At 39.0% G+C, this 19,149-nt stretch overlaps 1 protein-coding gene across 1 annotated transcript in view; it reads left to right on the top strand.

Annotated features, from left to right (window-relative positions):
* The first annotated feature begins 6,684 nt into the window (after nt 1-6,684).
* The window catches only part of adgra2 (adhesion G protein-coupled receptor A2), a 143,458-nt gene continuing 130,993 nt past the window's right edge, over nt 6,685-19,149 (top strand). Inside the window, exon 1 of the mRNA XM_061986259.1 lies at nt 6,685-7,321. Within this exon, the coding sequence (XP_061842243.1) occupies nt 7,074-7,321 (248 nt within the window). The 5' untranslated portion in view covers nt 6,685-7,073. The remainder of the gene's footprint in view (nt 7,322-19,149) is intronic.

Raw genomic sequence — 19,149 nt, forward strand, 5'->3', positions numbered from 1 at the left:
ATTGTGGTTGTGTTAAGTGTGTACAAAATGTTTAACAAACTAGATTTTAACCGAACAATTTGTTTTATTTATTTTACTTGTCTTGGCACTAAATTTAACATTTAGCGGCCCGCCACTGAAAGGAGTAAACCCACAACCTTTATCTGGCAAAACAAGTGTGAAGCAAGATAATTGTGTCTTGCCTGCAGTAAGGTTGTCCCGATACCAGTATTTTAGTACCGTTACCAAAATGTACTTTGATACTTTTCGATACTTTTCTAAATACTTGGTATCTGACCGATAAAGTTAAAGGATCATACATTGGTCATATTCAAAGTCTTCATGTGTCCAGGGACATATTTCCTGAGTTTATAAACATAATACGAATTTTGAAAAAAGGAAAAAAAGCTTTTGTGACGATAAAAAATATATAGATGTAATCATAGTAGTACCGACTAGATATGCTATTGTACTTGGTATCATTACAGTGGATGACAGCTGTAGATCCACCCATGCCCATACTTGCCAATCTTGAGACCTCCAAATTCGGGAGATGGGGGGCGGGCGGGTTTGGTGGTAGCAGGGGGTGGGTGTATATTGTAGCGTCCCGGAAGAGTTAGTGCTGCAAGGGATTCTGGGTATTTGTTCTGTTGTGTTTATGTTGTGTTACGGTGCGGATGTTCTCCGGAAATGTGTTTGTCATTCTTGCTTGGTGTGGGTTCACAGTGTGGCGCATATTTGTAACAGTGTTAAAGTTGTTTATAAGGCCACACTCAGTGTGACCTGTATGGCTGTTGATCAAGTATGCCTTGCATTCACTTGTGTGTGTGTGTTAAAGCCGCATATATCATGTGACTGGGCCGACACGCTGTTTGAATGGAGGAAAAGCGGACGTGACGGCATGTTGTAGAGGACGCTAAAGGCAGTGCCTTTAAGGCACGCCCCCAATATTGTTGTCCGGGTGGAAATTCGGGAGCATGGTTGCCCCGGGAGATTTTCGGGAGGGGCACTGAAATTCGGGAGTCTCTCGGGAAAATCGGGAGGATTGGCAAGTATGCCCATGGCATTTGTTTACATTTTGGCGCGCTAGCTTTTGTTAGCAGTGTTAGCCGGTGAGCTATTGTATCCTCCTACGGTGTGTAGTGAAGAATGTTTAGCTATTCCTCGTCCTGCAGGGATGATACTTGTAAGAAACGTACTTTATTTGTCGACATGGAGGCGAGGATTAGTGATTTAGAACTAGCTAAAACACTGCCGACTGGGGCTGGACTTTAGCCGCTAACTAGCTAGCCATGTCTTAAAGCACCTCTTCCTGAGGGCGTTTCAGTGTTATAACGTCACCTTTATCGTCAGTTTTTAGGCCAAAATGTGTCCGTTCTCCCTTTTCTGTCTACACACTGTGTCTGCTTGTAAGTACTCTGTGATTGTGTGCTGCCGAACACGCTCCTCTACTCGTAAAATGTCATGACGTGACGGAACGCCCGTTAAAAAAAACAAAAAAACTTGGAACCCGCTACTTTTCAAACAGAGTATTGTACCATTGTTGATTCATTAGTACCGCGATACTATACTAATACCTTTATAGCATACAACCCCAGCCTGCAGTCAAACATGTGGGTTGTAGAGGCTGCATGATTGCTGCCACCGCTGGGAAGTTGCGGTTCATTTAAGGAAACATTTTTTATTTACTCAATAATGATTGCACTGACTTGGTTTTATTGGATAGTAAAAAAAATTAAAAAAACAGTTGCTATTCGAGCTGTACACTGACTACTCTAAGTTATATCCAAGTTTCATTCTTTTAGAAGGACATCATTGTTCAAAAGTGTGTTGTAATGGTGAGTGTTGAAGTATAACACAACAAGTCAATACTTCCTCCCCGACCGACCCTGGGACTGACAGCGCAGTCTTTGATGTGGAGACAAACACTAAACACAACACACAAGAGAGCCTTTCGCGTTCATTCACAAGCGGACTTTCTCTTTCGGTCCCACAGCGGTCTGCAGCATGACTGATGCTATCAAACTTCAACATCTCCTTCCAAGGCAAACAATGTGACAGAGCTTTGTTTGAAAGGGAACCATTCATCTCTTTCTAATCAACTCCTATTAAATATCTCTTGAATCATCTTCATCTTTGCTTAAATCGCAGACACCAACATGGCTGAAACTTTTTTTTAAATCCTCACTGAATTTTCCCACAGGCCTTAGGGAAAAAAAAAAAAAAGATTTATAGAATTAGTTTAACTTCTATTAATAATCCTAACTTAAATGACTCAATATTGATATTGGACATCGGTCTGATCTCAACAAAAAAAAAGAAAAAAAAGAAACAAGTATCGGGTGATATCGGCTTGCATGTAAAATGTCCGATACAAGCTGTCCTGCAGCGTATTTATAGCGTATTTATATTGATAATCTACAACAGGGGTCACCAAACTTTTTGACTTGGGTTAAAAAAATTGGGCCGGGGGCCGGGCTTGATGGGTAAATGCATTTTTGAAAATACAAACCCCGTTTCCATACGAGTTGGGAAATTGTGTTAGATGTAAATATAAAAGGAATACAATGATTTGCAAATCATTTTCAACCCATATTCAGTTGAATATGCTACAAAGACAACATATTTGATGTTCAAACTGATAAACATTTTTTTTGTGTGCAAATAATCATTAACTTTAGAATTTGATGCCAGTACCACGTGACAAAGAAGTTGGGAAAGGTGGCAATCAATACTGATAAAGTTGAGGAATGCTCATCAAACACTTATTTGGAACATCCCACAGGTGAACAGGCAAATTGGGAACAGGTGGGTGCCATGATTGGGTTTAAAAGTAGATTCCATGCTCAGTTATTCACAAACAAGGATGGGGCGAGGGTCACCACTTTGTCAACAAATGCGTTAGCAAATTGTTGAACAGTTTAAGAAAAACCTTTCTCAACCAGCTATTGCAAGGAATTTAGGGATTTCACCATCTCCGGTCCGTAATATCATCAAAGGGTTCAGAGAATCTGGAGAAATCACTGCACGTAAGCAGCTAAGCCCGTGACCTTCGATCCCTCAGGCTGTACTGCATCAACAAGCGACATCAGTGTGTAAAGGATATCACCACATGGGCTCAGGAACACTTCAGAAACCCACTGTCAGTAACTACAGTTGGTCGCTACATCTGTAAGTGCAAGTTAAAACTCTCCTATGCAAGGCGAAAACCGTTTATCAACAACACCCAGAAACGCCGTCGGCTTCGCTGGGCCTGAGGTCATCTAAGATGGACTGATACAAAGCGGAAAAGTGTTCTGTGGTCTGACGAGTCCACATTTCAAATTGTTTTTGTAAACTTTGGACGTGGTGTCCTCCGGACCAAAGAGGAAAAGAACCATCCGGATTGTTATAGGCGCAAAGTTGAAAAGCCAGCATCTGTGATGGTATGGGGGTGTATTAGTGCCCAGGACATGGGTAACTTACACATCTGTGAAGGCGCCATTAATGCTGAAAGGTACATACAGGTTTTGGAGCAACATATGTTGCCATCCAAGCAACGTTACCATGGACGCCCCTGCTTATTTCAGCAAGACAATGCCAAGCCACGTGTTACATCAATGTGGCTTCATAGTAAAAGAGTGCGGGTACTAGAGTGGCCTGCCTGTAGTCCAGACCTGTCTCCCATTGAAAATGTGTGGCGCATTATGAAGCCTAAAATACCACAACGGAGACCCCCGGACTGTTGAACAACTTAAGCTGTACATCAAGCAAGAATGGGAAAGAATTCCACCCGAGAAGCTTCAAAAATGTGTCTCCTCAATTCCCAAACGTTTACTGAGTGTTGTTAAAAGGAAAGGCCATGTAACACAGTGGTGAACATGTCCTTTCCCAACTACTTTGGCACATGTTGCAGCCATGAAATTCTAAGTTAATTATTATTTGCAAAAAAAAAAAAGTTTATGAGTTTGAACATCAAATATCTTGTCTTTGTAGCATATTCAACTGAATATGGGTTGAAAAGGATTTGCAAATCATTGTATTCTGTTTATATTTACATCTAACACAATTTCCCAACTCATATGGAAACGGGGTTTGTATGATTTGCCTGAGCGGCTAGGAGACACCGAGAGTAGCAAGCGGTAGAAAATGGATTAGAAAGGACAGATTTTAAAAAAATTATAATAATTTTTTTTTAAACTTGGGACTTCCCGTGGGCCGTAGTTTGGGGACCCCTCATCTCCAATGTATACCTACTCAGTGGTTAGAATTTTCGCCCTGAGATGGGCAGGTCATACCAAAGACTATAAAAATGGGACCCATTACCTCCCTGCTTGACATTCAGCATCAAGGGTTTGAATTGGGGGTTAAATCACCTAAAATGATTTCCGGGCGTGGCCACCGCTGCTGCTCACTGCTCCCCTCACCTCCCCGTGTGTGATCAAGGGTGATGGGTCAAATGCAGAAAATAATTTCGCCACACCTCGTGTGTGTGTGACAATCATTGGTACTTTAATTTAATTAAATAGTCATGAAAATAAAGAAAACACATTGAATGAGAAGGTGTGTCCAAACGTTTGGCCTGTATTGTGTGTATATACAAAAATATATATGTTTTCCTTTCACTCACATTGTACGTAAAATTGTAAGTGTAACTTTTGTTTCTGTGAAGAGTAATAATGTAGCCCAGAGGTGCTCATTACGTCGATCGCGAGCTACCGGTCGATCGTGGAGGGTGTGTCAGTCGATCACCAGGCCAGGCATTAAAAAAATAGTCCTAAAAATGAGCGATCATAAATCTTCCCCATGACGTCACTTTCGTCACTTGATTGACATTCACGGCACCCGAGGGTCTTCTGAGATGACGCTGGCTGCTGCCAGCTCATTAAAATTACCGACAGGAAGGCGAGAAACACTTTATTTCAACAGACTCTGGCGCCGTACCTGTCGTCAAAACTCCAAAGACCGACTGCACAGTTGCACAATAAAAGCTCTGCTTCATCCTGCCTGCGCTACCAAAATAAGAGTCTCAGAAAGCTGGCGTGCACAAGCTAGCAAGCTACGGAGTTTGCCGACAATGTATTTCTTGTAAAGTGTATACAAAGGAGTACGGAAGCTGGATAAATAAGATGCCAAAAACCAACCACTTTCATGTGGTATTGGACAGAAAGGAGGACTTTTTTTCTCCTCCATTCGAAAATGCGGACGTTATCAGCTTCACTGTCTGATTCCAATCAATACAAGTCATCACAATCAGGTAATACACCAACTTATATTCTTGTCTTCAGGAAAGAAATTAATCTATATGTGTTAAACATGCTTGTATTAGCTTTAAACACTTTTAACTTATTAACAATATTAACTATATGTGTTAAACATGCTCGTATTATCTTTAAACTGTCATGTCTGTGTGATCATGTTTTGTTTTAGTCATGTTCGGTTTTGTTTTTGGACTTTTTGTGCACTTTTGTTTTGTTTTGTCACCATAGCAACCATTAGTTTTCACCTGTCACGTCACGCACCTGTTTCACGTTTTGAGTCACGCACCTGCTTTCACTAATCATGTCTATAGTATTTAAGTTCATTGTTTTCAGTTTGTCGTGCTGGCGACATCTCACATTTATGCTCTGTACATTCCTGACACTTGTTTTCATGTCCATCCTTCATGCTGCTATTTTTGTCCAAGCCAAGTAAGTTTTTGTTTATTAATGCTATCGTCTTTTGGTTTCATAGTTTGTTCTCCGCCACTGTGCGCGCTTTTCGTTTGTACTTTTTTTTGATAGTAATAAAGATATGTACTTACATTCCCGTCTCGCCCGAGCCAACTTTCCGTTGCCTTCTGGAAAAACTAAACCCCAGGACCAAGTCATGACATAAACAACTTGTTAACAATGTTAACTATATGTGTTAAACATGCTTGTATTATCATTAAACACCTTTAATTTATTAACAATATTAACTATATGTGTTAAACATGCTTGCATTATCATTAAACATCTTTAACTTGTTAACAATATTAACTATATGCGTTAAACATGCTTGCATTATCTTTAAACACCTTTAACTTATTAACAATATTAACTATATGTGTTAAACATGCTTGTATTATCATTAAACACCTTTAACTTGTTAACAATATTAACTATATGTATTAAACATACTTGTCCATCCATCCATCCATTTTCTACCGCTTATTCCCTTTTGGGGTCGCGGGGGACGCTGGAGCCTATCTCAGCTACAATCGGGCGGAAGGCGGGGTACACCCTGGACAAGTCGCCACCTCATCACAGGGCCAACACAGATAGACAGACAACATTCACACTCACATTCACACACTAGGGCCAATTTAGTGTTGCCAATCAATCTATCCCCAGGTGCATGTCTTTGGAGGTGGGAGGAAGCCGGAGTACCCGGAGGGAACCCACATACTTGTATTTTCATTAAACACCTTTAATTTATTAACAAAAACATATATTTCATAAATAAGTAAATATAAAATATATATATATGAATGAGGTAGATCCCCACGACTTGATCAATTGAAAAGTAGCTCGCCTGCAGAAAAAGTGTGAGCACCCCTGACGTAGCCTGTAACGTCCAATATTTACATGTTATTTGAATAATTGGAGGCGCTAGGACCTTGGAGAACACTTTAGCGTGTGGGTAAGGCAGTGTGACAAGCAGGCAGAAAGAAGTCGAACTAGATTGAGACTTTTTACACTGGCCGGCTCTCCTCCTCTTTACTTTTCTGCGCTCGTTCTTGCCTAAATGTGGCTAAAGTCGCGCTGGATGGAAATGTGCAGGATGGAAAAGCAAGTCTGAAAAAGTGCGAGACAAGTTTTCGGATACGATTTTTGCACTTTTTCATCCAGATGTTCGTGCTGAGTCGTGACTCTCATCAACCGCTGGATTAAGTTTAGGATCACTGCGAAGAGTTTCCCCGAGTGATGCTTTTTTTTGCATTTTGCATTTTGCGTTAAGGGAAGGCGCGCCGTGACACATCGGAAGGCGAGCGAGAGAGAGCAAGTATCTTATAAGTGAGTTGACTCCTCCACCAACTTCATGTTGGAGTTATGGGTTGACCGGTGGCTGCGCTGACATCCAGCCGGAGGACAATGACTGCGCCCGGCCTTGGCATCCCTCTGCTGCCGGACCGAGTGTTGGTGCTGATGCTGCTGCTGCTGCTGGCCGCCTGCGGGCCGCGGCCGTCCCAGGCTTGTCGGGGTCTGCTCGGCTGCAGCTGCACGGAGGAGCGCTCCAAGGCGCACGGAGCTCAGGTCCTTGGGCGCAGGGTGAGCTGCAGCAAGGAGGACCTGACAGAACCTCCCGATGCCAGCCTGCTGCCCAACAGAACCGTCACTCTGTGAGTTGCAACAACATTTATTATTATTATTACTGTTTTTATTGCATCATAGGCGTCTTGTAATTCAGTGGTCCACAACCATCGGTCCGGGGACCGGAACCGGTCCGTGACACATAAAGGACTGCATTTTCTCCAACATAACTTTCACCTTTCCCACTATAGACCAGGGGTGTCAAACTTATTTTAGCTCAGGGGGCCGCATGGAGGAAAATCTGTCCACACTTGGGCCGGACTATTAAAATCGTAGCATTAAAACTAAAAAAATAAAGACAACTTCAGATTGTTTTCTTTGCCTTACTTTAGCCAAAAATAGAACCAAAACATTCTGAAAATATTACAATAAAAATATAGAAAAAAATACCGGCAGCGGTGAAATTTAGATCCATGAAGGAAAGAAGTGAGTGAATGTTTATAACTGAATACATTTACATATTATATGTATTATTTTTTCTAATGAATTAAAGTAACGTTTATGACAACCTTTTTCCAAAACACAATATAGAACAGTAGTCTTCGATCGAACCCTAGGGGTTCGGTGGAGGTCAAGACACACCCGACTCATCGTGTAAATAAAAACTTCTCCCTATCGGGCGTATTACGGATACGGCAACAGCAGAAGTCACACTGATCTGCAGGTGTGTAATTTGTTGTGAGTTCATGCAATGTGTTGGTTTTGTTCTTTGAACAAGGTGATGTTCATGCACGGTTCATTTTGTGCACCAGTAATAAAACATGGTAACACTTTAGTATGGGGAACATATTCACCATTAATTAGTTGCTTATTAACATGCAAACTAGTAACATATTGGCTCTTAACTAGTCATTATTAAGTACTTATTAATGCCTTATTCGGCATGGCCTTATTATAACCCTAACCCTTTAACCCTGGCCCTAACCCTCTAACCCTAACCCTAACCAAATAACTATAAATTAAGTCTTTGTTACTTGGAATATGTTCCACATACTAAAGTGTTACCAAAAACATATAACTTTGTCTTGAATTTGAAGGTATTTATTTATTTTTCACTAAAGAAGGGTTCGGTGAATGCGCATATGAAACTGGTGGGGTTCGGTGCCTCCAACAAGGTTAAGAAGCACTGATATAGAATGTGAGATGTAACAGGATAATGCATACATTTATCATTTGTTTTCAAAACGCTTACAAAAAAGTGGGACCCCATTTTTATGACTTGATGGGGTCCCTTAGACCCCATTTTGAAAATTCCTAGCACCAACACTGATGGAATATTGGTGCGTGCAAAACAGCAGCAGGCGGGCCGGTTCTAATGCTAATAATATATCATCCCGGGGGTCATAGATAATTCATTCACGGGCCGGACGTGGCCCGCGGGCCTTGACTTTGACACCTAGGCAGTAGACACACCAATAAACTTGTTTATAGATGTACAATAAAACCATGTGTTGCCATTTGTTCTAATTTTGTGACATGATACAATTCACATTAATGCACATATAAAATATAAATGTGACAGATTGTAGCCAAAGGCTGATTTCCATCTGCATCTCATTGCAAAGAAACAAGCCCAGCGCTCCCACTAATTCAGCATTGAGTGAGTTGTATTTTTCATGCACTTATTTTTGCTGTATTTATCTGGCACAAGTGGAAAGCCGGTCCCTGAAGATAATGCCAACACTAAACCGGTCCGTGGTGCAAAAAAGGTTGGGGACCACTGACTTATTTGCATGCACATCCTACTATGGGGTAGAGTTCTTCCTTCACTATTATTCTTATTTTGTATATTTCTGACAACCCGCATCCTCTGCAGTGGGTATTTGATATTTATTTTGTCAGCGTTACTAAATCTGGGGGAAAAAAAACCTTAAAACAAAATATGTCTATAACTGGAGCCATCTTCTGTTCTTAAGGACCTACTGTCAAAAAGCTAGCCCCTCCCTATGTGCAAAAAAGGGCCCAATGATCCTTTGGGGGCCTCGTTTTGCACGAATAAGCGCATGCAAAATATAATTTAATAATCGAAAGGGTGCTTCACGTGAAATTTTACCGCAAATGTATTCTTAGCCCTTTCCTGCTCCTTAACTGATAAGAATATAACATATTTCCCCAGTCATCTCTCCAGGTGCACGGTATTTATAGGGATTAAATCCTGCCACTTTGTGTTTTCATAAAATAAACAAATAAATAAATATGGTAAATTTGTTATTTTGGACAAAAACATGAATTATTAAACACTTTCTTTCAAATGCATTTATTTTGGAACAAAACATGCATCAAATTAAATTAAAATTTGATAAAAAAAAAAAGAGTATAAAAATAATTTTACATACATAAAAAAGTGCAGAAAAAAAGTGTTGTAATGGAGGTAAAATTCTACTTAGGGCCCCAATTTAAGCTAGTCAAAGATCTTCAATATCAGGGATTTTCAAACTGTCAGGGCGCCATCTCGTGGTATGCCAACGAATGACTAGATTCAAGTACAGTGTTTTATTTCTTATATTAAATCACTGTTACTCTGTATGTAATGTTACAGTGGCCAGCTTATTAAACATGCTAGTTTGCCTTGTTTTTAATGAATACTTAGGCTTATTATGCAACTGTATTTTAATGTCGGTCATTACGGTGGTACTTGGAGAGCCAAGTGTTGTCTGAGGTGGTACTTGGTGAAAAAAGTTTGAGAACCACTGGTCTATATAACAGAACTTAAGTGTTTTAGGAATCTGCAGCAAAAATGTTAAGTCTCTTCCAAGTTTCTTTATTTTAACTCGCGGGCTCGTCTGGTGTCGTTCCCAAGCCAGATTTGACTCTCTGCCCGTCACTTGTATCAACTTTCATTGATATCTGCAAAATAATATTAAAAAAAAAAGATAATCTGACTGATGCGGTCAATTCCTTTGATAAGCAATGTGTTTATTATTGAGTCTACATTACAGTGACTACTATAAACAATGTAAAATGATTTATCTGCGATATCTTTAAAAGAACATAACGAGGAAATTGAAAAAAAATTCAGTGATACCGCAACTTAAGAGTGCACCAACTTGAGTGTTTTGAGATAAGCGCTGTCTCTCGGCTGTTTGTTTTGCTTTAAGTTACAAGCAAACATTTGCGTTACAAGCATCAATTAGTTGGCGTAGCAAATGTCACAGTGAACCCTGTAAGAGCTGACCAAAACATCTGGTCTGACTGGCTAGCATCAGCCTATAGACGCTTTGGACTTATGGATACAGCTTTGTTTACCAACCATGGAAAGGAAAAAAGTGAATGCCAAGGACAGCGCTGAAAAGAAGTGGATGATATTCATTGAATTAAAGAAAGAAACCATCAAAAACATGACTGAGTGTGGAGCCGACTTAAGGAAAAAAATTGAGCGTACCACCAAATTGAAGCAGAAGTCTAACGCCAGCCAAGAATGTTAGAATAATATCTAAAAGGCGGACATTTCACCATGAAATTATGGAAAATATATTGTATTGTTTACAATATTTCTCATCCAAAAGTTGTTCTTCTTAAAAGGCAGTGATTTTCAAACTGTAGGGGCTTCATCTAGTGCAGGGGTCGGCAACCTTTACCAGTCAAAGAGCCATTTTGACCAGTTTCACAAATTATAGAAAACAATGGGAGCCGCAAAAACTTTTGAAATTTAAATGAAATAACACTGTATACAAAGTTTTTTTTGTTGCTTTGTGCTATGTATAAATCAGGGTCTCAGACATGCTGCCCACACCTTTATATGGAATTTTTAAACTGGTGCGGTACGCGAGTTTTATATGAATAGCGCTTGTCAGCGTCATGCGTGCCGTGATGGTACAGCATATAGCGCCCACTACAACCAGTGTGCCTGATCAGCCACATGTTGTATGGGGCTTCCGCTTGCTCACATAGGTGACAGCAAGGCATACTTACTCAACAACCACACAGGTTACACTGACGGTGGCGGTATAAAAAAAACTTTAACACTCTTACTAATAATGCGCCACACTGTGAACCCACACCAAACAAGAATGACAAACACATTTCGGGAGAACATCTGCACCGTAACACAACATAAACACAACAGGACAAATACCCAGAATCCCATGCAGCCCTAACTCTTCCGGGATACATTATACACCCCCGCTACCAAACCCCGCCCACCTCAACCGTCGCACAGAGAGAGAGAGGGGCGGAGGGTTGATGTGTGAGGGAGCAGGCTTGGGGTAGGGGCGGGGTTTGGTGGTAGCAGGGGTGTATAATGTATCCCGGAAGAGTTAGGGCTGCATGGGATTCTGGGTGTTTGTTCTGTTGTGTTTATGTTGTGTTAAGGTGCAGATGTTCTCCCGAAATGTGTTTGTCATTCTTGTTTGGTTTTGGTTCAAAGTGTGGCGCATTATTAGTAAGAGTGTTAAAGTTGTTTTATATGGTCACCGTCAGTGTAACCTGTGTGGCTGTTGACCAAGTATGCCTTGCTGTCACGTACGTGTGCAAGCAGAAGATGTATATTGTATAACAATTGTTAGGCTGGCACGCTATTAATACAGATTGTAGAGGGCGCCGAATGTTGTACCATCATAGCACGCCTTTATTATATCTGTAAGGGTGAAAATCGGTGAATATTGATCCCTGGAGTTTTCTGCGAGAGGCACTGAAATCCGGAAGTCTCACGGGGAAATTGGGGGGTTCAGCAAGTAAGCTGCTGAGCCGCATCAGAGTGATCAAATGGCCGCATGCGGCTCCGGAGCCGTGGGTTGCCGACCCCTGATCTAGTGGTATGCCATTGAGTAACTAAATTAAAGTACAGTGTTTTATTTTTTAATATTCAAACAGTGTTACTCTGTATGTAATGTTACAGTGGCCAACTTATTGAACATACTTGTTTGCTTTGTTTTTAATGAATAGTTAGGCTTACTATGTTTTTCATCCAAAAGTTGTTATTCTTAAAAGGCATGTTACATGTTAAACTCGTGTTGTTTTGGTTGATTTAATTCACTTGCAATGAGAGACGTTGATTTGAGATACAAATGCTTTCAGTTAAGAGAACCAATAAGTCGCAGTACTACTGTACGTGTTAGGTACTTCTTAATAGCAGGGACCTGCATTTTAAAATAAAGAAAATACATGCAATGTAACCATAAATGTTATAATTTAATTTTTAATACTACTTTGCCTCACTATTTTGCGTTTCACCTTGTCAAATACTGCAGGGCTTTAGTTTAATACACATACAGTCGTGGTCACAAGTTTACATACACTTGTAAAGAACATTATGTCATGGCTGTCTTGAGTTCCCAATAATTTCTACAAGTCTTATTTTTTTGTGATAGAGTGATTGGAGCAAATACTTGTTTGTCACCAAAAAACATTCATGAAGTTTGGTTCTTTTATGAATTTATTATGGGTCTACTGAACAGGTGACCAAATCTGCTGGGTCAAAAGTATACATAGAGCAATGTTAATATTTGGTGATATGTCCTTTGGCAAGTTTCACTGCAATAAGGCGCTTTTAGTCATCCACAAGCTTCTGGAAGGCGTCTGGTTGAATTTTTGACCACTCCTCATGACAAAATTGACATCACATGGACAAAGATAATACCTTCTGGAGGAAAGTTCTGTGGTCAGATGAAACAAAAATTTAGCTGTTTGGCCACAATACCCAGCAATATGTTGGGAGCTGCTCACACGGTCACTAAGGTGGGCACTATGTTTGACACATCAACTTAATGTGTATTATATTTATCCATGAGAGCATTTTTGTTGTAAATTGTGAGGTGTGTCTGTTAAAATCATGATTGTTTTTACAAATGATGACAGATGTGAAGAAGAGCATGTATTGTCTGTGTGTGATGATGTAAATGAGGTGTGATTGTATTGTATATTAAGTATGTGTCCATGAAAGGGCATTTTATGACTTTTCTTAATTTGATTACTGCTATAGTATGATTTTATTGTCATAATTTTATTACATGATTTTTGTATCCCTTTAATTTAGGCAGCCATGGACTGCAGATGGAAATGAGCTATTTAGCTATAATCTGGTACAGAACATATCTGTCTTTGAGTTTAATGTTTCTGTGCATTGTCCCTTCAAATAAAGACTAAAATAAACTGGAGGAGGCCTTTAATCCCAGGAACACCAAACCTACCGTTAAGCATGGTGGTGGTAGTATTATGCTCTGGGCCTGTTTTGCTGCCAATGGAACTTGTGCTTTACAGAGAGTAAATGGGACAAAAAGGAAGATTACCTCCAAATTCTTCGGGACAACCAAAAATCATCAGCCCGGAGGTTGGGTCTTGGGCGCAGTTGGGTGTTCCAACAGGAGAATGACCCCAAACAGACGTCAAAAATGGTAAAGAATTGGCTAAATCAGGCTAGAATTAAGGTTTTAGAATGGCCTTCCCAAAGTCCTGACTTAAATGTGTGGACAATGCTGAAGAAACAAGTCCATGTCAGAAAACCAACACATTTAGCTGAACTGCACCCATTTTGTCAAGAGGAGTGGTCAAAAGTTCAACCAGAAGCTTGTGGGTGGCTACCAAAAGCGCCTTATTGCAGTGAAACTTGCCAAGGGACATGTAACCAAATATTAACATTAGAGATGTCCGATAATGGCTTTTTTGCCGATATCCGATATTCCGATATTGTCCAACTCTTAAATACCGATTCCGATATCAACCAATACCGATACATACAGTTGTGGAATTAACACATGATTATTTTACCATGAATTGATTTACGTGGACCCCGACTTAAAAAAGTTGAAAAACTTATTCGGGTGTTACCATTTAGTGGTCAATTGTACGGAATATGTACTGTACTGTACAATCTACTAATAAAAGTTTCAATCAATCAATCAATGCCTAATTTTGTTGTGATGCCCCGCTAAATGTAACAATGTCACAAGGTTTTCCACAATAAATAAACTCAAGTTATGGAAAAAAATGCCAACATGGCACTGCCATATTTATTATTGAAGTCACAAAGTGCATTATTTTTTTTAACATGCCTCAAAACAGCAGCTTGGAATTTGGGACATGCTCTCCCTGAGAGAGCATGAGAAGGTTGATGTGGGCGGGGTTGAGGTGGGGGGGGGGGGGTAGGGGGCAGCGGGGGGGGTTATATTGTAGCGGGGTTGAGGTGGGGGGGGGGGGGGGCAGCGGGGGGGGGGGGGTGTATTGTAGCATCCCGGAAGAGTTAGTGCTGCAAGGGGTTCTGAGTATTTGTTCTGTTGTGTTTATGTTGTGTTTCGGTGCGGATGTTCTCCAGAAATGTGTTTGCCATTCTTGTTTGGTGTGGGTTCACAGTGTGGCGCATATTTGTAACAGTGTTAAAGTTGTTTATACGGCCACCCTCAGCGTGACCTGTATGGCTGTTGACCAAGTATGCTAGCATTCACTTGTGTGTGTGAAAAGCCGTAGATATTGGGCCGGCACGCAAAGGCAGTGCCTTTAAGGTTTATTGGCGCTCTGTACTTCTCCCTACGTCCGTGTACCACTTCGTACAGCGGCGTTTTAGTCATACATTTTACTTTTTGAAGCCGATACCGATAATTTCAGATATTACATTTTAAAGCATTTATCGGTCGATAATATCGGCAGTCCGAAATGATCGGACATCTCTAATCAACATTGCTGTATGTATACTTTTGACCCAGCAGATTTGGTCACATTTTCAGTAGACCCATAATAAATTCATAAAAGAACCAAACTTCATGAATGTTTTTTGTAACAAACAAGTATGTGCTCCAATCACTCTATCACAAAAAAATAAGAGTTGTAGAAATGTTTGGAAACCAAAGACAGCCATGACATTATGTTCTTCACAAGTGTATGTAAACTTTTGACCACGACTGTGTTAATACTGTAAAGCTCATGAGATTGCGCAGGTGTACCTAATGTTATGTCATGTAAGTGTGTGAACTTACGAACTGAGTGCAATTATAATACTTGTCAGGTCTAAAGTGAACATCTTGAAGCCGTTTGTAGCGGAGGGTCACTTTGTACATCATCATCATCATCATCATCATCGCCATCACGTGGCCCCGCCTCTTTGACACGAGCCTGTCACTTTAAATCCTCCCTCCACTTCCCTGACTATAAACACAAACACATTTCTTTCCCAGGATCCTTCCATTAAATATGGCCGCCATAGCAATTACCTTCCCCGAGGCAAAGGAACGCATCATAATAATTCAGCGTCCAGTTTTCGTCGCTTATGTTCGTCCTCGTTTGTGTGGTCCACGCCAAAACAAACAATCTCGCGTGACGAATGCGCTCATAACCTATCGGCGACACATTTTTGGGTGGCGTTGGTGTATACACACTCTTTAAGAAGGATTTCTAATACTTTCTTTGCGGCTGCTTTGTTTGTTCCTTGTAAGAAAAGGGCTGCAGTGGAGCGAGCGCATGAGGTAAAGTAAGTGGATTTATGCCCCAGGAGAGCTGAAGTGCTCCATTTATAGGCTGGCTTAATAAAGTCAGGATTATACATCTGCTAAACACATGGCATGAAGAAAATGGCGGCGGTGCTTGAGGTGATTGAAGATAATCTTCCATTGCCACACCTACTCATTATGGTCAGCTTGTTTTGCTGCAAATACTCAACATGGCGCCGAAAGTCACACTGTCAAACATTCACCAGGATTTCATCACGGTATATTTTCACAGTAAAATACCGTTATCAAAAATGACAACAAATGACAATATCCATATGATATTTGACAGTAAAATACTGTGATTGTAACTAGGGATGTCCGATAATGACTTTTTGCCGATATTCCGATATTGTCCAACTCTTAATTACCGATACCGATATCAACCGATACCGATATCAACCGATACCGATATATACAGTGGTAGAATTAACACATTATTATTAGAGATGTCCGATAATATCGGCCGATAAATGCTTTAAAATGTAATATCGGAAATGATTGGTATCGTTTTGTTTTTTTTGTTTGTTTTTGTTTTTTTATTAAATCAACATATAAAACACAAGATACACTTACAATTAGTGCACCAACCCAAAAAACCTCCCTCCCCCATTCACACTCATTCACACAAAAGGGTTGTTTCTTTCTGTTATTAATATTCTGGTTCCTACATTATATATCAATATATATCAATACAGTCTGCAAGGGATACAGTCCGTAAGCACACATGATTGTGCGTGCTGCTGGTCCACTAATAGTACTAACCTTTAACAGTTCATTTTACTCATTTTCATTCATTACTAGTTTCTATGTAACTGTTTTTATATTGTTTTACTTTCTTTTTTATTCAAGAAAATGTTTTTAATTTATTGATCTTATTTTCTTTTATTATTATTTTTAAAAAGGACCTTATCTTCACCATACCTGGTTGTCCAAATTAAGCATAATAATGTGTTAATTCCACGACTGTATATATCGGTATCGGTTGATATCGGTATCGGTAAATAAAGAGTTGGACAATATCGGAATATCGGATATCGGCAAAAAGCCATTATCGGACATCCCTAATTATTATGCCTATTTTGGACAACCAGGTATGGTGAAGATAAGGTCCTTTAAAAAAAAATAAATAAAAAATAAAATAAGATAAATAAATTAAAAACATTTTCTTGAATAAAAAAGAAAGTAAAACAATATAAAAACAGAATATTAATAACAGAAAGAAACAACCCTTTTATGTGAATGAGTGTGAATGAGGGGAGGGAGGTTTTTTGGGTTGGTGTACTAATTGTAAGTGTATCTTGTGTTTTTTATGTTGATTTAATAAAAAAACCAAAAAAAACCACAAAAAAAAACGATACAGAAAAAAAACCGATACCCCGATAATTTCCGATATTACATTTTAAAGCATTTATCGGCCATCTCTAATTGTAACCCTTTTTATATTGCCACAAATTACTGTGAATTCAAATGGATTTGTCTCTTAAAAGGGTGTGTCGACATTAAAGTTAAAGTCACACACACACACACACACTCGGTGTGGTGAAATTAACCTCTGCATTTGACCCATCCCCTTGTACCACCCCCTGGGAGGTGAGGGGAGCAGTGAGCAGCAGCGGTGGCCACGCTTGGGAATCATTTGTACAACTCTTGTTTGTACAATAGGTGGCGGTATGCTGTTAAACCGAGAGAATAATTAACTATAAAATTACAACTGTGAAGTTTCATTTGTTAACTGTTAGCATGTTAACATTAGCGTGTTAGCATGCTAACATTAAAGTGCTAAATTTTTTTGTGCAAATTTTACACTTTTTTCTTTAATTCCCCAGTCATTCACCTTAGAGTCATATAACTTGGTATGTGACACAAGATAACTGTTACCATGCTAACGTTAGCTTGCTAGCATGCTAACATTAGCATACTAACTTTATGAGCTAGTTTTGCAGCCGTTTACCCCAGAGGCATATAACTTGGTATGTGACACTTGTTAACTGTTAGCATGCTAGCAAGCTAACTTTAGCATTTTAACTTTTTCATCTAATTTTACAATTTTTTCTCTATTTCCCCAGCCATACACCTTAGAGTCATGTAACTTGGTATGTGACACACGATAACTGTTACCATGCTAACGTTAGCTTGCTAGCATGCTATCATAAGCATGCTAATTTTTTAAACTAGTTTTGCAACCGTTTACCCCAGAGTCATATAACTTGGTATGTGACACTTGTTAACTGTTAGCATGCAAATCTTAGCATGCTAGCAAGCTAACTTTAGCATCCTAACTTTTTCATACAATTTTACAATTTTTTCTCTATTTCCCAGCCATACACCTTACAGTCATACAACTTGGTATATGAAAAATGCTAACTGTTAGCATGCTAAAGTTAGTACACATGCTAAATGTTACGATATTCATGTGAGTATGCTAATGTTTTAGGCTAGCTATGTAGCTCATTTTGTACAGTTACACCTAAAATTCAGAGATTCGGACACTCGGCACCATCTTCAAAGTACGGCGGCTTCCGACGAACCCCGGCCAGAGGTCCAGGGCACAGATAGCAGGCCCATCAAAATTTCCGTGGAAATTTTCTAGTTAACTATAAAATTACAATTGTGAAGTTTCAGCATTTAGTAGTAACTTTATTGTAATTAACCGTAACATCCTAGCTCTGCAGTTACAGTAGATTGCTGCAAAGATATTTCACAGTGATTTACTGTATATTTTACTTTGAAAAGTAAAGCAATTGATTTTCTTTTACCTGTCCTGTGCAGCCACATGGGCCATATAATATTGTTAATCGAAGACGCCCATATCTGCTGTACTTATTTACTGTACTTTACAAAATGGGTGTGTAAGATACTTAAAATTAAATAAATACATAAAGAAAAAATGATTATAAATTGAAGAAACAATTATAAGCCGGAATGTTGCTTTTAAATATTTTATTAACCGTACTTTGTTAGTTTGAAAGTAAAGCAATTTTTATTTTATTTTATAAAATGTTTTCTAACATGTCCTGTCCAGCCACATGGGCAAATAATATTTTTGATCTGCTGTACATATTTACTTTACAAAAGAGGTGTGTGAGATGCTTTAAACTAAATAATAATAACAATAATAATAATAATAATAATAATAATAATGATAATAATGATAGATATTAAAAAAAAAATATATATATATAATACATAAATAAATACATAAATAATAAGAATAATAATAATAATAATAATAATAATAATAATGATAGAGTTAATAACTAAACTATAATGATAGTTATTTAAAAAAAGAAAAGAAAATGTAATACATAAATAAATACATAAATAAATAATAATAGTAATAATAATATTGATAGATATTTAGAAATAAAATTAAAACAATTTAATAATTAAACTGAAATGTTTTTAAAGTAATGCAATTATTAGCTGGAAATGTGTTGGGA

Source organism: Nerophis lumbriciformis, linkage group LG12 (genome assembly GCF_033978685.3).
Source record: "Nerophis lumbriciformis linkage group LG12, RoL_Nlum_v2.1, whole genome shotgun sequence".
NCBI classification, from domain to species: Eukaryota; Metazoa; Chordata; class Actinopteri; order Syngnathiformes; family Syngnathidae; genus Nerophis; species Nerophis lumbriciformis.